The following is a 24,008-nucleotide window of genomic DNA, read 5'->3' on the forward strand; positions in this document are numbered from 1 at the left end:
CTTTTACCTGCTTTTAGCATCCATTTATGATTCTTGCCCGAATTAATCATTACTGTGATGATTGCCAAATGACGATTTTCTAATTCCAACATTTCTTTTTTACTGATCAGTTGGGATCTCCTTTAAGGAAGAGCTTTCCTTTTTATTTACTTGGTCATTCCTGCATTCATTCACATCAGGCTGGACTCATGGATTCTCATTGTATTCAGTGGATTTTAGATAGAATTTTACTTGTATTGATAGCCTTGAAACTTTTCTCACAGATCAATCGCTGTGAGAGAAACCAATAAGCTGTTTCCCCAAATTCTAGGGGTGTGAACTTTGCACTCAGTGGATCTTCGGGATCTTGTTCTGGGTGGAATCAATTTGATGGTGGCCCTCACTGCTTCCAGCCATACGTGGCTTAAGAATGTGATGGTTTAGGAGCACAATACATGGGAAATACTTCCTGCTGTATTTAAAAGTTAAAATGTGGAAGTTTGATGTCCGGTCCGAAGGGCGAGGCACTGACCTCCCTGGACCCGAGCAGGTTGGTGGCCCCGGGCGGCCTCCCGTTGGCGGCTCTGGGATAGAAACCGCGGCGCATTTGTAAGTGCTTGCGCGTGGTTCCTCCTCGTTGTCCTGTTAAAGTTGCTCTTGGTCTGGAATGCGCGCTGGTCGTTATCTTTCAGCACTCCGCTTTCCACGCCGCACGCTTTTCAGTTATGCTTTATATTTCTCCTCGACTTAGATTTCGTGAGCTTTTAAAATGGTCCCATGTTTTATTTTTACTCGTGCGTGGGCCGTCGTGAGGCTTTAAAGAGGAAGCTGTGACAGCACCCGGGCTCCGCTGCTCGTCACCTGGCCTTCCGCGCCCCTCGCCCCGCGCCGCGGGTGCGGTCCTCCCTCCAGCAGAGGGTTCCGGGCGCCGGCGCGGCCCGCACGGGGCCGGGAGCCCTTCCTGCCGGCCGGGTGCGCGCGACGCCGCCGACAGCTGTTTGCCATCGGCGCCGCTCCCGCCCGCGTCCCGGTGCGCGCCCCGCCCCCGCCAACAACCGCCGCTCTGATTGGCCCGGCGCTTGTCTCTTCTTTCCCCGCAGCCAATCGCGCCGGGCGAGGAGCTCCTGGTCTGGTACAATGGGGAAGACAACCCTGAGATAGCAGCTGCGATTGAGGAAGAGCGAGCCAGCGCCCGGAGCAAGCGGAGCTCCCCCAAGAGCCGGAAAGGTAGGAGCCCCCGGCCCGCCCGCCCGCCCGGTCCCGGCGCCACGCCCGTCTGGGACGCCGCCCTGCCGCCCCCGCCGCTGCTGGCCCGACCGCGAGGCGGGTCGCGGGCTCGGGCGGCGGCGCCCGCGGCGTCTCGGTGACCTTTTCCGGACTCGGCCGGGCCCCGGCCCCGCTCCCGCCCCGCGGTCCCGCTCAGGCCCTGCGATCGCCGCCCTCCCGCCCTGCCGGCCGGCCCCGCTGCTGAATCACGGCCGCCGCGCGCTCCGGCTGTTTCCTAACTTGTGACTTAGCTCCCGGGCGGCGGAAAGTGCGCGGACGCCGCTTCGGGGCCGGACATTCTCCTGCTGGCACCCCGAGCCGCGCTCCGCAGTTGCGCTCACGGCGGGCGCTGTAGTCCTCTCGCGGCTGGCGTGACAGCCCCGGCTCCGCAGACTCGGGCCCGCCGCGCAGGACGCGGGCCGCGTCGGCGGCGGAGTCGGGGTGGGGGAGTGGGGGAGGCAGAGACAGAGAGAGACAGAGACAGGAGGCGGCGGGGAGGGCAGGGAGACAGCGGGCGCGGTGGGCTTCCGAAAGGATGCCCAGGGGGATGTGGAAGTTAGAGAGCGTGTGGTTTTGTCGTTTTGACTCAATTCTCATAGTTTTACGACTTCTGATGATTTCGAACAAAAGGTAAAAGTGTAGTCACACTTAAAAAGGAAGGGGATAGTTTCTGGGTAGGAAAATAGTTTGGTTGGCTGTATCATATTTCCAGCTGGCATACTGACACGTTGGGAATTTTTTTTTTAATGAAGAATTTTAATGTGAATTCAGGAATCGTTCATAGATTCCCAGTTTGAAAATATGCCAAAGCACAGTATGATAGTTTCTTATTGATACAAATACAGATTTGTGGGTTTTTTTTTTTTTTTTTTTTTTTTGCTCGCCTGAGGTGTTAAGTAGATTTTTTTAGTCATCTGAACGAACGAGTCTATTCTTTACCCAGAACATTGCAAAGCGAGTTGTGGAAGTCATACTGTAAATAAAATCATGTCGTAAACTCGATTTAGGAAAATGTTAAAATCGACTCTAAGGAATGTAGGCAAGAAGTCTGTTCTGATTTTTCAAGTATGTATGCTTTGTGTTATCACCACAAAATGGAAATACAATTAATTTCCCCGTGAGACAGTTAGTAGGCCTTTTACTGAATATGCATTGTCTATTTATTGAATGTGATTTAGTCACTGCTTTAGAGCGTTCAATGCTTTTGATCCTGAATCAGATGATCAGAGTCTAGAAAATTCCCAGGTTTTTTTTTTTTTTTTTTTTTTAAACTTTTAACTGAGTTCTGGGATTTTGTTAATATTGGGCTTAGTGCTTAGTTGTTTGCAGTGAAAACTTTTTATGTAATTCAACTTGTTCCTTTATTTAGTATTCCTTTTGTTTACAACTAATGTTACCAGCCTTTCAGGTAAGTTGTTATTTGTAGGGGGCTGGAGATGGGGAGGACAGGACTCTCTTTACTGTGCCACTAATCATAACTAACTCCTATACTTAAATAGATTTGTAGTTTAATAGCAACCTTACTTTAACGCTTTTCTCTGTTTGGCATACTTTGGTGTGCATGTTTAGAACATACGTCATTACTCTTTTGCTTTTTTGTTTATCTGTTTATTTTTCTCTTAGTCGGATTTGGGGAAAAACTTGAACATATACTTTCTGTTTTATTAGTGATATATGAACTTGATATCTGCATTTTTATACCTGGGTAGACTGTTGGTGTTTCGTATTGACTTAAATAGTTCATATTTATTATTATCCTATTATTTTGTACTACTCTGAGCAGCCTATAACTCAGAATCCTAGGTTTCAATTAATTAAAAGATTTATGCTTTTGCAAAGCTCTCTCTTGGAACTTACAGTCTGTGTTTAACAGCTTGCTGGTAAAGAGATCTGTTTGCTCTCTAAGACTTAAGCTTTGGACAGTTTAAATAATGAGTCAAACCTTTTTTACTTTTAAATTAAATACTTAGTTAAAACCAATTTATAGCTTTCAAAGACCTGAAATGGAGTCTTTTTTTTTTTTTTTTTTTTTAAGTATTAACTCAGTTCTATTTAGGTCTTATGTGTGACCTCAAACATTTAAGTAGTATCTTTTCAGGCAGTGAAGTCAGAGAGCGAATCAACATAAATGTCATTCAGAGGCAATGTTAACTTAGTATTGCTGAAAGCCGCATGTTGAATACATAGAGCGGACAGGTAGATTGACAGTGGGCTTGACTTCATTTTCATTATGAGACAGAGAGAAAAACAAAGGGCTGAATTCTTCATAGTTCTGGACTTCAGCTCCTTTGCATGACAGCTGCTGTACTTACAGCTGTGCATTGCATGTGGTGCCTTTCAGAATTCATCAGATCGCTGGTGGATCATAAGGCGTGTTTGGGCAGAGCAAAGCCCTGGTTTCTTTACATACAAAGGAGTGGCCTCTCCTCTCTCCCCTCCTCACATCTCCTTTCTCCTCCCCTCCCCTCCCCATATTCATTCATTCATCTAATGTTTATTGAGCCCCTGCTGTGTATTAGGCTCTCTGCTGGGTTGTAGCACACAGTGATGAGTGAAAAAGCAGTGGTAACTCTTCTCATGACGCCTGTAGTCTAGTGGGGAAGACAAACATTAAATCAGTAAATAGCTGATCAGCGCCTAGATGGTTGGCATGTAGTAGGCCCTCAATAAATATTAATTGATTGACAAGGACTCACACAAATGTTTTAGAAAGGAAAAGAATGCAGTGCGGTGAGAACACAGTTCATATTGGCTCCGACCGTGGAGCATGCAATTTTACCATGGGCCAAAGATGGATATACATCAGGCATTTTAAACTGGAGTTTAATTTGGATTCCCAGTTTTGTAATTGAGCTTCTTCACTTTTTACACATCTGAGCAGCCTCTATGCAATGAAAAATAAGTTCCTTAGATGGAATAGATTAAGCTTTCAGGTAGAGAGCAAGGAGAGTTTTTAGTGTCCGGTGTTTCAGGCTATTTTAATGTGAACCACAGAAAAATTACAATTATAAAATAGCATTGAAACAGCCAAATTTAGAAGTATTTCTCATCTTCTTGATCTCTGTCCCCTGTTTGTTTTGGAGACAAATGAGAAATTGAATTTGCTTGTTAGCAGTAAGCAATGACTGTTGGCAAATGCTCTTCCAGAGTGTAGATTATAATAGCAGTGTTTGCTCTATCAGTTACATAAGAGCCTTACCTGAAATTCTTTTACCTGGAGAAACAACAGTGGCTTTCTACAAATGGGCTTGGTGGAAGGAATGAAAAAGACGGGATGCCTGGGCATTTACCAGGTGTGCGACTTTGGACAACTCATGTCACCTTTCTGAGATGAAGTTTCCCTAGCCTGAAAAAGGAATATCATCATATCGATGATGGTTGTGCCACCTAACCTCACAAAGTTGTCAAGAGCAAGTGATATAATAGAAGCATGCTCTGTGAGGCTGTGGGCTCTTGGGAACTGTAAGTACCAACTCTCCCAACATGGCTGGCGTTTACTTCCCTGCTACTTGCGGAGGAACGACTGAGTTGGTGACTCATTTAATCAGTGGGGATTTATGGAGCACCTGTGTAAGCTCAAAATAAGCACTGGGTCTCTTCTTTCCCTCTTCCTTCCTACGTCACAGCCCTATTCTGTGCTGATTCACCCTTGTTTTAGGCCTAGGTTCTAACCTATTGACCTCGCTGTTCACAGCAGATTGAGAGAGAAGAGTGTATATTTATAGCAGCAAGAAGTTTTATACCTGAAAGCTGGACAGAGAAGAAGACAGAAGGTTTATAACAAAATCAGTAATGAATTATAAAGAACAAGTTCCTTAAGGTCAGTTAGTAGGTTCAGATAGTCCTTCCTAAAAACCGTAAGTAGTACCTGAGAATATCAACTAGTTTATAAGTATTTATCTCAGCGACGTTTAGTCACCACAGAACAGTTATTATAATCAGCTTAGCAAAGTAATATTTTATCTGTCTCTACGATCAGAATTTAAATTAAAAATCTTGGTACTGTGAAGAACACTCAAGTTTTTTGAAATTGTGTATATTTGAAATGCTTCTGTAAAGGTGCTAAATAACAAGTCTTTAGAAACTTAAAATATAGGGAGGTAAGAGAGCCACATGCAAAGATAACTCAGTCTAAGGTAGTCTAAAAAAAAGTGCAACACGGATTGTATAGGCAGTAAGGACTATTGGCCCTCCCTAAGAGAAGGAAAAAGGGATGCTGAGCTGGGCTGGCCAGGGAGCCTTTATGTAGAAAGGGTGGCAGGATGGGGACATTTCAGAACAGAGAGAGGAAGGAGAAGGACGTCAGGAGGAACCTTGGGGCCTGAGAAGTTGTAACTGTCTGGATGGTCTTCCTCTCTGTTATTTAACAAGTATTCCTTGTGTCTGTGTCAGGCACTATTCTGGGTGCTGGAGTTTCAGCAAAGAACTAAAATGACAAGGGTCCCTGTTCACATGGAATCACATTCTGGAGAGTGGGGAGTACAGGCCAACAGATGAAGTAGGTAAACCTTGTCAATAGTGTTTTGTAGGGTGGGTGGGGGAGGTATGGCCTGACTGTAGGTGGGAGGTCAGGGGTGACCATTCTGAGGTTGTGACATAAATGACACAGACGTTCTAGGGGCTGAGGGCTCCGGGAAGAGGGACCCAGTTCTTTTAGTAGTTCTACTCACGTAGAAGCCTACATGAGTATTTTTGGATTATGAAACTCAGTTCTGCAAATGGACATATATTGGCCCTTTGGTGCCGCACCAAGTGGCTGGGTTGGTTGTTGGGGGAGATGAGAGAGATGACTACAGCAGGCACCATCCTCCTCCAGTGCAGAGTCTCCAGTCTGTTTCATGACAGCCATGCGCAGGTCAGACTTAGTGGGTGTTCTGGTTGATGTGGGAGAGAAGGAAATGGACACTTTGCAAAATTGGATAACTTGTCCAAGATCGCCCTACCAATGAGTGTCACAGTTGGAATTTGAACCAGGTTTCCCACGCCTTTTCTTCTATATGATATGGAGCTTTTTGTCCACTTCTACATGCAGTTGACAACTACAGAAGTGACAACATTGGTTCCATTTAAAGTTGAAATTAGAGAATACATTTAATAAACGCAGAGAGTGGACGGGCTTCTGTGGAGTTTGATCTCCTAACCTTTCGTAGCAGCCAGCAGCTGTGTTTCAGGCTCCAAGCTGAATGACAGAGGCCTGACTCTGGTGTCTGAGGATGATGATAGATGGGCCCTATGCTTACTGGGTGCCTGGTGGGCAGGTTCTGTGCCCGCTGACTTACAGGGCACTGGCCTGTAGTTCCTGTTTGCAGGTGCTGGAGAAGGATGTGGAGTGCTTGGACATGGCAGTGTGTTCCTGTGTCCGGCTTTATGCTGGCAAGCTTGTGGCATTAGACACAAATGAGCTGTTTCCGGGTTGGTCAGTCTTAGAGGGGCCTGTCTCTGCCGTAGCTTTCTGGCTGCCTCCTAGCTGAGGGTGCCTTTTGCTGAGCATTGAATGTTCCATCTCTAGTGGTTGTATGCCAGGATGAACTCTCTGCTGCTGTTGTGGTGGTCTGTTTTTAAGAGCTCAGTATGGTTTTAATTAGTACTTTTTCAACAGTAGGAGTTAGGGAATTGTAAAAAAAATTTGCAGTTCTGCTGCTGCTACTAAATTGCTCCAAATTTAGATGAAAATGTTGGTCAGTATTTTCGTTTCGTGCCTTTGATTCTTATGTCTATCCTTGTTTACAGGGAAATTATGTGGATTAACTTAAATTTTTCAAAGCATTTTGCAAATTTTTCAACTGTATTTTAGTGGGTGAATTTGCAAAAATCCTAACATCCATGATTTAAAAGTTTTAAATATCATAATTGAGTGTATTGGGAACCATGCTGTGCCCTATTTTTAGATTGTTATTTTGGTTCTCTTGTCCATATGTAAATTGGAAGGTGAGACTTGCCTAATACAGAAAAAAGGTTTGATTATGATTAAATTTTCTAAACAATATAAAAGAGGTAACAAGACCCTTATAGTTGGTTCAAAATAGTTTAGTTGATTTTAACAAATCCACTTATAATTTGAAAGTAAAAAACTCAGTTTCCTGTGTTTTCCTTAAATATGAACACTAGGTTATTTTTCCAAATGATGAATTTTTATTTTTTTTTAAAATCTTGAAGTGTTTTTTTTTTCCCTAGGCAATTTCATGTTCCAGTTTACAGATAGCTGTTACGATATTCAAACTTAATGTTCGTGGGAGCATTATAGAGAGGAGGGTGTAGTTACTTTATTTTTAAATAAAATAACTTTTAAAGTTTATTTATTTATTTTGTAGAGACAGTCTTTCTGTGTTGCTCAGGTTGGACTCGAACCCCTGAGCTCAAGCTGTCTTCCTACCTTAGCCTCCCTAATAGTTGGTATTACAGGCATGCACACGGTGTAGCTTTGTATTTAAAGTTGCCTCTAAAGAATTGAGGAATTGGAGGCCGGGTGCGGTGGCTCATGCCTGTAATCCCAGCACTTTGGGGGGCCGAGGCGGGTGGATCACAAGGTCAGGAGATCAAGACGATCCTGGCTAACATGGTGAAACCCCATCTCTACTAAAAAAAAAAAAAAAAAAAAAAAAAAAATGAGCCAAGCATGGTGGCGGGCCCCTGTAGTCCCAGCTACTTGGGAGGCTGAGGCAGGAGAAGGGCATGAACCCGGGAGGCGGAGCTTGCAGTGAGCTGAGATCGCTCCACTGCACTGCAGCCCAGGCGACAGAGAGAGACTCCTTCTCAAAAAAGAATTGAGAAATTGGATAAATATCCCAAGAACACCATTGTCGAGGTTAAAAATAGACATTTCTTTTAGTTAAAGGTTGTATGGAGAACTGAAGTTGAAGTTTCAGGTGGACTGGCGTGGTACTTTGTTGGCATTCAGATGGCTTGTTTATATTTCACGTGCTGCCAAGTACAGGCCTAAAGTTTTATTTTGGCCATCCATCTGGCTCAGAGTGTTTCATTAGTGTTCATAATTTGGTTGAAATAGTTTAGAGGAGCTGAATGACCTGGAGAAGCAAAAGTTACTTGAAAATGCTATTGTTTCTCTAAGTGGAAAAGAGAAATACTGAAAGTAGCTGTTTTTTTTTTTTTTTTTTGCCACTCAGATTAAACCAGTTTGCATACAAGAGTTCTTGGCTGAATTCATTTATTACAGTGTATTTTGATATGGACATATGTCATGACTTGACACTTATTTGCACATCATGTCATTATGCTGTGAATCACTCATTTCTATTGATGGTGACAATGACAGCAATTACACTTGTTTCTAGTATTGTGCTGGTTGCCCTGTGTATACCATAGCTAATCCTCCCAATAACCCTGCAAAGTTAAGATCCGTATCCTCATTTGTAGAAGAGGAAACCGATGCTCCGTGGGGCTTCATACTTCGGCCAAGTTCACACAAGGTCCTAAATAAAAGGCTCTGTCTCTCTAAATCCAGTTTTTATGCATAACGTTTGTAAGTAGGACAGTTATACTGTGTAAGTTGCCATGTTTTATTTGCTTTACTAACTGGCCAGGGTGTATTTTCACTGCCCACTGTAAGAAGTGCCCACTTTAATCCTAAATACCAAGACTATGGTTAAGTGAAGTGTTTGGTGTAGGAAAGCCCAGTCATGGCGACACCTTCAGCTGTTTTTGCTTTGGAGATTTATGGATTGCATAGGTATATTGTATTTTGAGCACCCCAAATAAACAGTTTTTTAAAACACAGATTGCATTTTCACCCCTTTCCAGCTGTTGTCTATCAGGTATTTTTTAAATGACATATTTGTTGGTTTAAGTTTCTAATGAATATTTTCTTTCTCTTGGGTTTTATGTTATTTTGGCATTAGTTTTGAAACCAAAAGAGCACAGTGAGACATTGCTTTTGCCCAACTCCCTCTGCAGTGCAGAGTCAAGGATTCTAGAGCTCTTTCATTTTGTCTTATTGATGAGAAGCTTCAGCTTCCAGCTCTGCAGCACTGGCCTTGTGTTGAGACTGGCTTAACAGTCTGACTGTTCCACCAATAAAAATACACATTTTAAAGTTTTCTTAAGTTGAATGTTACAGATGATGAACACGCTTTAATTAACGTGTACTCTAAAGATTAATTAACAGAAACTGTAAGTGCAATTCTGATTTGTTTGTGGATATAATTGAGTTATATCCTGCTTGTTTTTCAGTTTTGGGTGGTGACATTTTGTTTATTTGTTTTGCCAAAATGTTTATTTGCAGAGGGGGGTAGAATTTTTTTTTTTTTTTTTTACTTTTTCATTTAAGAGAAATGCACATGAACTATTTGAAGCGGTACCTTCTTCAGAGGTTTTGTTTGCTGATAAAGCTTTCCTGTTCTAGCTGCTTGACTCATTCCAGAGGAGAACCATTAAAGGAGACCAGAAGGTGAAAACAGTCACCCTATAACCTATCCGTGTGGACTCCTGAATTTTCCTAAGAAGGGGCACGCGTTGATTTCCTCATTGTCTTTATCACACAATAGATTCTTAGAATATGTGTGTCTATATAAAATTTTTAAAGCTGCTTGAGTTTGTAGCCAAACGTAATATGGCTTTTTCTACTTGGAACTTTTACTGAGAGTACTTTATTCGATTGTTCCTTAAAGACTTCGTAAGTAGTGGCCAGGTGCGGTGGCTCACACCTGTAATCCCAGCACTTTGGGAGGCGGAGGTGGGTGGATCACCTGAGGTCAGGAGTAAGAGAACATCCTGGACAACATGGTGAAACCCCGTCTCTACTAAAAATACAAAAATTAGCTGGGCGTGGTGGTGGCTGGTACCTGTAATCCTAGCTACTCTGGAGGCTGAGGCACGAGAATCGCTTGAACTCGGGAGGCGGAGGTTGCCATGAGCTGAGATTGCACCACTGCACTCCAGCCTGGGCGACAGAGTGAGACTTTGTCTCAAAAAAAAAAGACGTAGTAAGTAGTTAACACCTCCCCAACCCCCCAAACATACTGTAGGCAAGGCAAAACTGCAGTTTGTAATCTATACTTTCATTTTTCAAAGTTCTTTAGCATTTTTCTTTCTATTCTAACCTGTTCTTTGAAAAACAGGAGAAGGTAACTTTGTTTAAAAGGTTAAAACTTGGTGCGTGTTTAGTATTCTGAGGGATTCTGGGTAAGAGACTAGAAAATTCTCAGTGTTCTGGAGCATTTATTGTAGCTGCTTGCTATTTCCTGCTTCTGTGGCCATGATCCTGAAATTTAAAAATATATTGATGAAAGTTTTAATAATCTAGTCAATGTGTAGTTATTTTAGATGCTTATATATTAAAAGTACATACCATTTTTATTTTTAATATGAGAATATTTGAATAGTTTCAGAGGCAAGAGATTTATTCTAATGAATAAGATAATTTGTGTGGTATAAAAAATAACACAGTTTATAAGATAAGAATATAACATCTAAAATACTGCTAGTTTGATACTTAGATAACTTTCAGTTTTATATGTTCTTATTGGTTTAATCAATGTCTGAAAGATGAAAAACTAATTGCACTCTCAATGAATTAGCTGTCTGTTACCAGTTATGGACAGTAGCAAAGGATTGACCAGTTAAAAAGAAAACTAATACAGCATTGCTTAGGCTAAAATTCGCCTGCACTCTTTTTTTTTTTTTAAATTAAAACTACAGCGATAAACAATCTTTTTTCTTGTATTTATAATCCTACCTCTTGGGGCAGTCTTTTGTAGATTTCCTGAGACACCACATGCCACAAAAATGAAGGCAAACTGGTTTGTTCACCGATGTTTAGAACCCCAAAACGGAATATGTGCAATGTTTGAAGTTGCACTGCCATTCAGAATGGGCAACAATGCAATTTCTGAGCCTTTTGTTATTCTTTTTACCATTTGGCCTCTCAGGTTCAGTTCTCATTCTCTTGCCAGTTTGAGATGTAGGATATTCCTTTCTGGTTCTGTTGACTACATTTTCGTCTTTCATGTATGGGATTATCAGAGCCTGCTTCTCTGGAATAAAGAGATTACTGGCCATAAGCAGAATGTCTAAGAGCCTGTGAGAAATGAGGGTTCCTCCTGTCCACCTCTTGCCTTGGTACTTTTGCTGTGAGGATGTTAATGTTGGTAATAGCTGGGTCCTAAGTCTTCTAACCTTCTATGGCAGGTTTACGCTGTGAGCAGCACCATGATGATAATAGTTGTAGTTTTGATCTTTTACACGTGGAACAATCTCCTAGACTGTTTACACACAATGGACTGTAATTTTTGTAGGATTAGCGCTAATGTTGAAATTACAATTTCCCTCTGATATCCAAGAAAATAAGTAAAAAGTAATAATAATAATAAATATCATATGTTGTCAGTAGTCTCAATCTTGGACTTTTGGACCAGGGGTTGAAGATTCCAAATCTACTTGATTTTAGGAATTTTGTTAATTGCTGAAGGTGTGATCCACAGTGTCCTTCCCTTGTTAGATGGGTCATGGACGTGTTTGATAACAAGATCAACTTTGGTAAGCATAGTATCTATTTTTAGTTACTATAAATCCAGGAATTCAGGATAGAAGAGAATGTAAATTACTGTCTGTATGCCAAGATAAAATTTGGGGTTGTAGTAGAGTGCAGAAAATACTAAATCAAGAAAAAGTGATACTTGAATTTCTGTCTGATCCTTTTAAGTTTTAAAGACAGGGTCTTATAAATCTCATGGGTGATTGTCAAAAAGACATGAAATTGGTGAACTTTGTTTTCATAGCGAATTATTCTTGTGCTTCCCCCTACTCTTCGGTTTCTATGTTAAGCACATTAAAGAAAAAAAAAAACTACCTAAAATTTTTTTTTAGTGGGTGGGAATATACTGCTTGGCCTTCACTGTTGCTTTTGCATTAGATGCAGATTGATCAGTACTTTGAAAATGGATAGCTTGTTTAAAATGAGCCAGAAGTGTGCGTGTATGTTGGGTGGAGGGAAAAGGGGAAAAATTGCTGACCCAGGTATACCGGGTATACCTTGAGTGTTAGGAGATGTGCAGTATGCAGAATTTATTGTGATACACCAGAACATAGCCTTGGAATTAAGAGACCAGATTCAAGCACCAGCTCCACCAGTTAATAGCATTGTGACTTCAGGTGGGTTACTCCCCATGTTTGGGTCTTTAATTTGCCTGTCTATAAAACGGGAATATGAGCTACCTACCCTACAGGGTTGCTGTGAGCATTAAGCGAGAACGTTACAGGAATATTCCTGGCACACTGACCTTTGGTTCGTCCCATTGTAATGGTGGGCACCAGCAAAATTCATTCCGTGGTAACTGCCGTTCTCTGGCCGGTTGGCACACTTCTAAAACAAAAAAATGAACAGTTTTGCCATCTTGTGTAACATGTTCTCTTAAAATCCGTACTTTTTCCTTTCGGATCGTGGAGTGAATTCAGTTGATTTCAAATTAGATAAGAGTAAAGGGCCTCTTTGGATCCGCAACTAGATACATCGTGGCATTAAGGAATTCTTTATGTGCAAGAAACCTGCTTGTCTCTTAAAAGCTGTCTTGTTTCACTGTTACCCAAACGAGGACACCTGTGGTGACATAGGTTGGTGCATTAGGTAACTCTTGGAATTTGTTTTGTTCCATTTGCCTGGGCAGAAGCAAACATATCTCACTGTTTGCTTGTCTTACCTTTCTGTGGTCCAAAGCACTCATGACAGTTATAAGAGGATTTTATGTGAATGAATTTTTCTTAACATTTTCTTAGGTATTAAATTATCAGACAGCCCTGAAAGTAATTGTGTGGGAGCAGTTTCAGGACTGTATATGCCAGATTTTTTAAATAGTCTTTCTGGGGGTGAAATCAGAAAAAAACCAAATGGGTGAAATAACCATTTTCTTAGAAGGTGCTAATTAATTTGATGATAATCAGTTTTCTGGCAAGAAATGCCCTGATGATCTGAGCAGCATCTTGACTGGGTATTCTGAAGAGTTGGAGTTCTTTTTCAGGGATCACACAGGTACATTCCTTCTATTAATACACAATGCTTGTACAAACTCACAGCTTAACTTTGTAATAACACAGGAGTCCCTGACCCCCGATGTTGTCTACCAAATGTTGTGTTTACGTCCATTTGTGAATGTCTGGGGAGAAGGGCCTTAGGTGTTACTTGATACTCAGAGGGGTCTGAAGTCTCCTTTCCGAAAGATTAAGAACCACCACAGTGAACCTGTATGTTCACTTTTCAGACTCAAGCAGAGACAGTTAAAGCAATACAATCAGTAGGTTACAGACTTTAAAAACGAAATACACTCACAGCTTACACTGTTAGAGCATTAATATATACTGATGTGGACATGAGTGAGTGAGTGAGTGACAGAATTCTCTCAAACTTCTGTCCTCATTGGACTTGTACATTTTTATAATAATACCTGGGTGGGATCATGTGAATCAGTGGAGAACAAATGAACAAAACAAATGGATGAATTAGGATTTGTTAGTGGAAGCAGAATGCCATTGTCTTCATATGAAGGAACATATGCCGACAATTTAGATTTGTAGGCGTGCACTTTCTGTGATTTGTTTAGTAGAATCTGTGGATACTCCTTACAATCGATTCCATTTATTGAGTCTGTGCCAGGCACTATGTGGCATTCGTTTTGTGCATTACCTCATTTACTTCTCTTTGACGACAGTATCAGATCGGTATTACCAGTATATATTAGAGCTGGTTCCCATTTGCTTCGAATGGGATTATTTCTCGTTAAGCAAGTCATGGTCCAAGGGCTGCGGAGCAGCATTTCATGCTATTTCACTTTTATGGGTTTCTGTTTTTGAAGACCAAACTTATCTTGAGGACCTACTTTATTCTGAGTGCCACCACCACACTGGGGAAGGGGACAAGAGCCTAGCCACTGTCTCACCTCAGTTAGGGTCAGCTCTTTGCAGGGAGCACGGGTAACCTTGGAGACACAGGAACCTGCTGGGAGCAGGTGAAATGAGTGTGTAGGTTGAGAGACTCTTTCCACCAGCCATGGATACTGGTCTAGGAAGGACTCAAGTCTGATTCAGGCCGTGGTCCTCTGTGAGCCTTCCTCCCAGGCTCAATTTGTTCCCTGTGGGCATTATTTTACGCCTATATTGGCAAAAAATAGAAAAGCATCAGCTCGGGGACAATGTGGGATAATCCTTGGAGACCAGCACCAGGGAAGATTGTGTGCTTCTGAAAGGCTCCATTCTCAGTGCCAGAGCCTGTTAGCAAGGCCAGGTCCACAGCATGCGCTCCTCAGGCTTCCCGGCTTTACCTGGGTGGATAGTACTTTTCATCCTCCCCTCCTCCCTCTCTTCTCCTTCTCTTTCTCTCCTGACTCCTTGCTGCTTTCACTGTCCCTCCCTTCTTTTTTCTCTATTTTTAATGAAATACAGATTCTCTGGAAGATCTTTTCCACTCAAAATTTGCTTCTTGTTAACATTAGTAGGGCGTTTCTGCAGAGGGGCCTGTTTTTTGCAAAGTTAAACAGGTATGTAACACCAATTTTAAATTCTTTCATTATAGACATCTTTGTAGTAATACATATTTGTATTCCCTTTAGCTCATAAGTGTTGTATAGCTAATAAGCAGCCAAAGAAAATTATCAGAATACTTCTTTACCATAATTCCAGAAACTTTACAAAGTACTCAAGAAATTTTTTAAAAATCTATCAAGAATAATAAGTTTGGGCTAAATTTGAATAGTAGTCTGATATAGCCTGAATAGCTAGCACATCTGAGAATGAGATACACGTTGCTGAATAGGCTAGTAGAATTTTGTATTTAGATGGAGATCTATTTTAAAAATCTGGATTTAAGCTGGGTGTGGTGGCTCACGTCTATAATCCCAGCACTTTGGGAGGTCCAGGTGGGCAGATCACCTGGGGTCAGCAAACTCCTGACCAACATGGTGAAACCCGCTCTATTAAAAATACAAAATTAGCTGGGCCATGGTGGCTCATGCCTGTAATCCCAGCATCTTGGGAGGCTGAGGCAGGAGAATCGCCTGAGCCCGGGAGGCAGAGGTTGCAGTGAGCTGAGATTGCATCGCTGCACCCCAGCCTGAGTGACAGAGCAAGACTGTCTCCAAAAAAAAAAAAAAATCTAGATTTGAATTTAAATGTAACTTGTGATTTAAAAGAGTTTATGTGGAGAGTATGTTTTAGTTTCATCCTGCTCTTCAATCTGAAGGACAGCCTTGGCAGCTCTGAGTTTACCAGAGGGGAACAGTTTGTGCCAGCCAGTGTGCATGCAGAAGCCTGAAGAGGTCCCAGGTCTTTTTCCTTGGAGCGATTATGTGGATGGTGTGTCGGTCCGTAAGTGCTGATAGAGGCTCAGCTGCCGGCGGGAGGTGGCTGGGTGCAGTTGAGATCTTCCACAGCGGTGGGATCTGGTTGATCAGCTACAGTGGGGCTGAGTCTGAAAACCTGTGCTGGAATAAAAGTGCCTCATTTCATGGTAGGCCGAGTGATTAGGTAGCTTAATACCTGTGTAAATGCTCTTGTTTTTATAAACCTCTGCTAAAATGTGGCATATTCAAATGCCGTTGCTTAGTCTTTGCATTTTTAAGAGAAGTAAAATATAAAGCGGAAATAAAGAATGATTATCCCAGCCAACTGCCAAGACATCCACCCTTAGGTTAATACCGGCAGGCACTCAACATGATTGTTTAAATTAGATATTTGATTTAAATAATGATGGGTATAATAACCAAGTGCAGTGAACAGGAAAAAAAGAATATGGGGTATGTGACTGTTTGGAAAGAGGAAACATTAATTTTTTTGTTTGAAGTGATGTGTTGCATACAGTTGAAAGATGTCTACCAGAAGGTTAACAGGGGTAATTTGAATGCTGAGCATTTATGGCTATTTAATAGTATCTGTTGTATTTTTAATCCCTTTAAAGTCTTTTTAACTGTGTGTCCGTTGTGGGTTTGATGTTACTGGGGATCGTGGTTTTTTCTTGAATGGTTTTCCTGAGTCGTATGCGTAGGCAGTAGACAACACTTGAGCAGTACTTTTTGCCATCCAGGCCAAGTAGAGGCTTTTTCCAAATAGCACTTGTAAAACTGCAAATTTTACAAAATTTTAAAATGTTATATTTTATCTCAACCAATAAAAACATTTTCAGTTATCTTGTTAATTTTACTTCTGTTGGTATTTTCTTTATGAAAACTCATGTGTTTTTTTTTGTGTGTGTGTGTAATGTAACCAAGTGCTCGTCTGAGAGAATACTAGCAGGTAGAGATACCATACTCTTATCAATACTGTCTCACTGGGAGCCACCTGCCAAAATCTGAATGTATATCCTCTTGATGTTCCTTAAATGTATCTCTGTGGGTACAGCATAGCCTGGTTTGATTAATTAGTCATGTGGCTTGGCCATTGTTCGTATGGGCATTTCTGTAACCAAATGTGAAGAATGAATTTTGAGTGTTTTCATTGTATCTTGTTGCATATTTATGTCAGATTTTTACTCCTTGAAAATATTTAAAAATGATGTTGTAGTTACTTCATCAGGATGCAGTATTGTAAAATTTGTCATGGGCTTTAAAGGGGGAAACATGATTTTCTTCTTAGCTGAGAGTAAGAAGTTCTCGAGGGTGTGGCCGTCTCCTCGGTTTTCAGGGTTGCCAGGCACTGGAAACACACCTCTTCTACAACTCCTCCTGCTTTGGTTTTTTCAGCCACAGGGGGCTGAGTCCGTAACTTGAATTAGGTTCTTTATTTTGTAGTTGCCTCTTCATTATTTAAGGTTTTCAGATTTTAGGTACATTTTTCAGGCTACTAAAAAAACATGAGAAGGAAACCTAGAAATTGATTATAAAGTAGAATAGGTCAGCAGCTTGTTTATATTTAATTATTCTCCCACATCGTTTTGTTCATGCCACAACACTTTTTGAGGCTCCAAAGAAGGTAAGGACACTTAATGCTTTCTTATCTTGAATTTGGTGTAGTTTATTTGGGAAGCCCTTAAGATTTGGAATTATCCAGTCAAAACCACTGAAAGCCTTTTTCTAACAACATAAAAGCTCCGACTCCCTTCCGATGGATCTTTGCTGTTCTCCCATCAGCCTGACATTTGGAAGAGTTAGGGGAGCCCGCGGCCTCCACAGCTGCAGAGGCTGTGCAGCAGCCCCCCGGTGGGAAGCAAGCATTTCAGGAATTTATACTGCAGTCTGCAGAACTGCAAAATCTAAAACTTTTCCATTGTTTCTGTTGGAAGCAAAACCTAGAGTTGTGTTTTAATACCATGAGCTACTTAAAATCAGAGAGGTTTTATTTTTATAATTTGCCTCCAGGATTACAGATAGTTCTTGGTGAGTTTAATTGCAGAAAAAGACTTGAAATTATGCCAAAGGAGCTTAACAGAATTTTTTACTGTCAGATAAGTTTCAAAGTTATTTTAAGTGAAAAAGGAAACTATAGAAAATGCATGGCATGTTACTTTTATAAAAACTAACTGTTGCAGCATCTTACTACTTCAGATCTATGGGGCTTGCTGTGCCACTGATCGCACCGTGACCAGTTGTAACAGCCACTTGTGATCCTCTGATAACCACCCCCACCCACCTGCTGACCTTTCTGAAAGCATTTCTGGTTGAGGCACACTGGTGCCCCCATCAGTCCTTCTGCCCAAGTCTCCCAGTTCTTTTGTTAATGACATTTGATGACTTCCAGAGTACCAAGTCATTCTCTTACATTAAAGCATGCATTAAGAATATTGAAATGAACTGTTAATTCCTTATGGAAAGCTTAGTTTTAGGTATCCATTTCCAGCTTCTCTCTTCCTGTCATCAACCCAACGCAGAATGTTAAACTACTAGGCACATATGCAGCAGAGCTGAGGTCTAATTCCAGTCGACCTTCCCCATCTCACACATAGCATCACTCGGCTGTTCTTTTTTTTTTTTTTTTTTGAGATGGAGTCTTGCTCTGTCGCCCTGACTGGAGTGCAGTGGCATGATCTAGGCTCACTGCAGCCTCCGCCTCCTGAGTTCAAGTGATTATCCTGTCTCAGCCTCCTGAGTAGCTGGGATTACAGGCATGCCACCAAGCCTGGCTAATTTTTGTATTTTTAGTAGAGATGGGGTTTCACCATGTTGGTCAGGCTGGTCTCGAACTCCTGACCTTGTGATCTGCCTGCCTCGGCCTCCCAAAGTGTTGGGATTACAGGCATGAGCCACTGTGCCTGGTCGGCACTTGGCCATTCTTAAGATAACAACTTTGCCATTATCCATCGATTCCCCTTCCTTACCAACACAATCTATTACAGATTGTGATTTTTAAAACTTTTATAGGAGTCATTTCACATGTACTTTATACTTTTCTCCTCCCAGTTAAGCCTTTTAAACTTGCTTTGAGAACTCTAACTTTTCTCCAAACCAGATGTATCCTAAGTGATACTAGTGCCACAGCTGGCCTGCTGTCACAGAAGACACCTTTGACTTTGAAAAATTTGAGAGGCTGGATATTATAATGTATTGCTCATTCTTACTGAAATGCAGGTGACGCAGATGACCTTCAAGGCTTTTTTTGCTCCAGAGTGTTCTGGTTCTTCTCTGAGCCTTGAGCATAGTGAGTTCAACATTTACCCTGTTGCCTAGGGTCTGTGCCCTCAACTTAGTCATATGCTTTCATCAAAGCCTTTCTTCAACCTAGTGTGAAAGCATGGTTCCAGTCTTCAGTTTCCTAGGAAGGGCCATCTTATCCAGGGGGAGGAAGAAGAGGTTAAGACTCTGCAAAAGGGTGAGATTCTAGATGGTAGTGTCTTAAGGCTGGGAGGAGGAATTCTAAGAATGAAAGAAATACCAAGTTGTCAAATGTGAAGGAGAAACTTGGGGCAAATAAAGCCTGAAGAACTGTTGGGTTTTGTAATTATGGTATTAGTGGTAACCATGGGAATTGGATTCCTGTAGAGAGAGGGTGGAAGTTCAGTTGCAAGGATGAAGGACTGATGGAGGGCAGAGGAACTGGAGGCAGCAGGCACAACCCACCTTGGTGAGTTGGTATCAGTGCTGTTGGGAAGCCCGTGTCCTTGATGACCATTCATGGTACAGCTGTGGAAATCTCCCAGTTGGAGTCTTGTCTGATTTGGAACCAACTGTGTGTCTGAGTAAGAGGATGAGCTCCCCGAGTGAAGATTGAATGGACCTAGCTTCTGTGCACAGATATTTAATTCTGATTTTATCCTTCAGAGTTGGATAGCTCCCCAGTGAGGAGGCAGCACATGTAGAGTTACATATAGTTTTAAATTTAATTCATTTAAATCACCAAATGCCTGAGCCTTCACTGTTGTGATGAATTTTTCTTGTAACTTGAGCAGGCCTCCCAGAATTTTGCATTCTCTCTACTGCCTGAACATTTTAAAGTGAAACATTATTCTCTAGAATTTCCTAGTGTGTCTGTCCAGTTTATTAGGATAGTAGAACATAGTCCAGACCTAGGTTAAATTTTGCATGCGATGCTTTAGGCAATTTTGGTTTTATAACTCATATCACAGGCATCAGCAGTATAATGCTGTCTTAGAAAATAGTCATTATGGCTGTTGAATGTCTTTGGTAGCTATTTCATTACAAAATCCAGTTTTGTTGATACTATTCAGTGGTCAATCATACTTGTTTAGATCAGGGTTCCGTGCTATTGACTTGTTTCTGCCACAAGATAAAATAGAAATTAAAAAAAAAAAAAAAGCGTTCCAATTTGTTGCTTAAAAAAAAAAAACAAAAACTATAAATGCAGTTTAAGTCTTCGTTTTGTTTTTGAGACAATCTCTGTCGCCCATGCTGGAGTGCAGTGGCATGATCATGGCTAACTGCAGCCTTGACCTTCTGGGCTCAAGTGATCCTCCCACCTCAGCCTCCCAAGTAGCTGGCACCATAGGCATACACCACCATGCACAGCTAATTTTTTCTTTTTTGATAGATATGGGAGTCTCACAGTGTTGCCCAGGCTGGTCTTGAGCCCCTAAGCTTAAGCAATCTGCCTACCTTGGCCTCCCAGAGTGCTAGGATTACAGGCATGAGCCACTGTGCCTGGCCAAGCAAGTCTTTATGCAACTTTTTTCACTTGCCCTTGAAACCAGTGAAATAATGGATGTAAAATGCTTTGTAAAGTAAGGTATGCTGCTGGATGCTGTGGCTACACCTGTAATCCCAGCACTTTGAGAGGCCAAGGCCAGAGGATTGCTGCGTCCAGGAGTTCGAGACCAGCCTGGGCAACACAGCAAGATCTTGTCTCTGCAAAAAAGAAACAAAATTTAGGCAGGCATGGTATCACATTCCTGTAGTTTCGGCTACATAGGAGGCTGAGGCAGGAAGGAGCACCTGAGCCCAGGAAGTCGAGGCTGCAGTGAATCGAGATCGTGCCATTGCACTCTAGCCTGGATGACAGAGTGAGAGACAGAGTAAGACCCTGTCTCAAAAGAAAAAAAAAAAGTATGCATATTAAGTCATTATTGATACTAAGAATTAACTGTAAGAGAAAGATCATTTTTAACATTTTGTCCTTGAGTTTTTTGTTTGTTTGTTTGTTTGTTTGTTTGTTTTAGACGGAGTCTCACTCTGTTGCCCAGGCTGGAGTCCAGTGGCGTGATCTTGGCTCACTGCAAGCTCCACCTCCCAGGTTCACGCCATTCTCCTGCCTTGGCCTCCCGAGTAGCTGGGACTATACTGCGGGCACCCGCCACCACACCTGGCTGGTTTTTTGTAGTTTTAGTAGAGAATGGGTTTCACCGCATTAGCCAGGATGGTCTTGATCTCCTGACTTCGTGATCCACCTGCCTCAGCCTCCCAAAGTGCTGGGATTACAGGCGTGAGCCACCATGCCTGGCCTTCTTTTTTTTTTTTTAAGATGGAGCTTTGCTCTTGTCATTCAGGCTGGAATGCAGTGGCATTATCTTGGCTCACCGCAACCTCCACCTCCGGGGTTCAAGTGATTCTCCTGCCTCAGCCTCCCAAGTAGCTGGGATTACAGGTGCCCTCCACCATGGCTGGCTAATTTTTGTATTTTTAGTAGAGATGGGGTTTCACCCACTATGTTGGCCAGGCTGGTCTCGAACTCCTAACCTCAGGTGATCTGCCTGCCTCGGCCTCCCAAAGTGCTAGGATTACAGGTGTGACCCACTGCTCCTGGCCCTTGAGTTTTCATTCTGGCTTTACAGCTACTGTAGTCGTGTGGCATTGGGCAGATTATTTCACATCTCTGCTCTTTGGGTGTCTCCCTTGTAAAGGGATTTATGCGTTGGGACTTCGGGGGCTTCTAGCAAAATGGATCCATTAAGTGGTAGGGGCATCAGTTTTAGAATAAGGGCACAGTACAGGCCCAAGAATGAATACACTACATTGGTCTTATTCTCAGCAACTAAGTACACAGTTAAACATTAATTTTGGTATGTGAGCAACTTGATGCAGTAGGTAACTGCTGTTTTCCTTCTGTTGCATTCAGTCTCTCATCTTGATCTATTCCTTTCTTTTCCTCATGCACATTGTGGTGTTCTGTCCCTCTGCTGTTCTTGTGATCATTTCCATTTCACTTTCCTTGTGTTTCATTCCTCTGTCTTTCTTGTCTAGACCAAGCGGAGCAGCCAGCTGGCAGTAGCACCCTGTAGGACCCCCAGGACCCGATGGTAAGTGCACTTGTGTGCTTGCCAGGCTCTCAGTGGCTCCTGCTCCTCTGCTTCACAGAGAGAAGCTCACAAATTCCATCTCCTCTTTGTAAATGTCCTTATGGGTTTAGTTTTTTTCTTTTAATTTGATGACATATAGGACAGAAATCAGGTGTCAGAAGAAATCAGTACTGGTTTAAGGAAATGTGGCAGGTTCCACCACCTGTTGCTGCAATATTTGGAGATTGTGAGGGACACCAAGCATGTGTATGTGTGGGCAGGACCCCTGGTTCTGCTTTCTGTTCTGCCATAGACTAATTAGTCCCCCTCTGGCCCTGGCCTTCACTTTCTCCCACGAAATTGAAGGCAGGACAGGTGATTTCGATAGTTCCTTTATCCTAGTCTAAGGCTGTCATGATGAGAAGTAACTTAACAGATGGTTCTCATGAAGATTGAGAACATTGTTTCAGGTGTCAGATGATCTCAATTCCATGATAGACTCGTGATACACTCATTTCCTTGATAAACTAAGTCTGTTGGTGTTCACCAAATTTAGTTTGGTGGTAAATTTAGTTCTTTATCGCTTCATTTTAGAATTGGCTTATTAGTGTTATTCAAGTACTTTTTGTAATTTTTAATATGTATATAGACTGTTAAGTTTCACAGGTCTTTAGTGACACAGAAATGCATTGGTCTAGCCCAGTGGTTCTTAACCTGAGGAAATCTCCCCAGGGGACATCTGGCCATGTCTAGAGACTTTGGATTGTCACAATTAGAAGCGGGGTACCGCTAGCATCTACTAAATAGAGGCTACAGGTGCTGTTAAACATCTTCCAGTGCATCAGACAGCCCACCCCACAGCCAAGGATTGATTATCTGGCCCAGATGTCGTTCATGGTGTGGTTGAGGCACCTGTAGCGGTCTGTGGCGGGATACCTTCCTTAGTCCTCTGATAGGATACAGGAGATGTACCTACTACAAATGGCTTCTACTCATAGTGGATTAGGTTTCCAGGGTCATGACTTTTAAAGAGGACACCTGGGGAGAGAAAAGGGAGTTCTCACTGATTAGTTTTGGTTGTCCAAAAAAGGAATTTGACATTTAGAGTCAGCTAGGTGCTCTAACGTTCTTGTTATAAAACTTAAAATAGCACTTTACCTTTTAGATAGTATGTGATTTCGAGTGCATCTTAATGGTATTAAGATTGTACTTCCTTTTGTTAAGATTTCATCTAGACATTTTACTTATTTAATACTCTATTTACATATAGAACAGTGTACTTTGCTGTTTATATGACCTACAGACTGGGTTTGTACAGCACTTGGGAGGTTGTGGAAAAATCATTGCATTTCTTTTGCAAGTGATTGTATTACAGCAAATTGACATCTGTTTTTCTATTAAATTTTACAGTGTGGCCCTTCTTTAAATGTGTGTAAGGTTTATGCGAGGAGTGAAGGTTTACATTACACCTCTCTTTTAATTTATTGTAAAAGCTCATACTAAGTACTAAGTAAATGATCAGTAAAAAAAAGGGCACATTCCTTGGCCTGTTTGGGGCGCCTGAGGGGGTATGTCTTATAAAAATGTCATTGGATTCAGGGAAAAAGTTTCTGAATATGATTTTTGAATCTGTGGGCTACGCCAGGAACTCTTTCTTCACATGGTCATAAAAGAAGCCATGGATTTCCTCACACATCAGTTGCAGCACAGAGAAGTTATGTCAGTAGTCATTTATATTTGTATTATGGATGTGTTTGGGCAATGAGCATTTTGTTTGCTATCAGTAATCTAATATGGGCTGAGCATTACACACAGACAGAACTAGCTTATGTCATAAGTGTAAGAGAACTGATGGAAAGGAGGTAGAATCCAAATTCCCTTAAAACTGGATCCCTGAAGAACCTTTGTCATTATCTGATTTAGACAAAGTGCTGTTAAGTTGACAGAGGGAGAAAGAATCACAAGAGGAGGTTATGCCTGTGGAAAGGTGCTTAGATGTTTGTGCCCCTTATGGAGGGAGATTGGCTTATAATTCCTCACCTGGAGACACGTGTTAGTCAGCTCTGTGCAGATCCTTCACTCTTGTTACCACGGGAGTGTGGTCCCAGTAAAGTGTGTGTTTGTTTCTTGCGTTCCATTTTAAGTGCCTTTGGAAGTGAATGGATAG

The 24,008-nt window shown here is 41.9% G+C and overlaps 2 protein-coding genes across 5 annotated transcripts in view; one reads left to right on the top strand and one right to left on the bottom strand.

The window, feature by feature from the left end:
• DHRS3 (dehydrogenase/reductase 3) overlaps nucleotides 1-24,008 on the bottom strand; it is a 1,035,619-nt gene that overhangs the window by 704,069 nt on the left and 307,542 nt on the right. The gene's annotated exons all lie outside the window — the stretch shown is intronic.
• PRDM2 (PR/SET domain 2) overlaps nucleotides 1-24,008 on the top strand; it is a 116,716-nt gene that overhangs the window by 39,329 nt on the left and 53,379 nt on the right. For all 4 annotated transcript variants that reach the window (XM_050787825.1, XM_050787808.1, XM_050787799.1 and 1 more), the window contains exon 5: nucleotides 1,080-1,206. In XM_050787825.1, the coding sequence (XP_050643782.1) occupies nucleotides 1,080-1,206 (127 nt within the window). The remainder of the gene's footprint in view (nucleotides 1-1,079; nucleotides 1,207-24,008) is intronic.

The sequence above is a fragment of the Macaca thibetana genome, chromosome 1 (genome assembly GCF_024542745.1).
Source record: "Macaca thibetana thibetana isolate TM-01 chromosome 1, ASM2454274v1, whole genome shotgun sequence".
Classification (NCBI taxonomy): Eukaryota; Metazoa; Chordata; class Mammalia; order Primates; family Cercopithecidae; genus Macaca; species Macaca thibetana.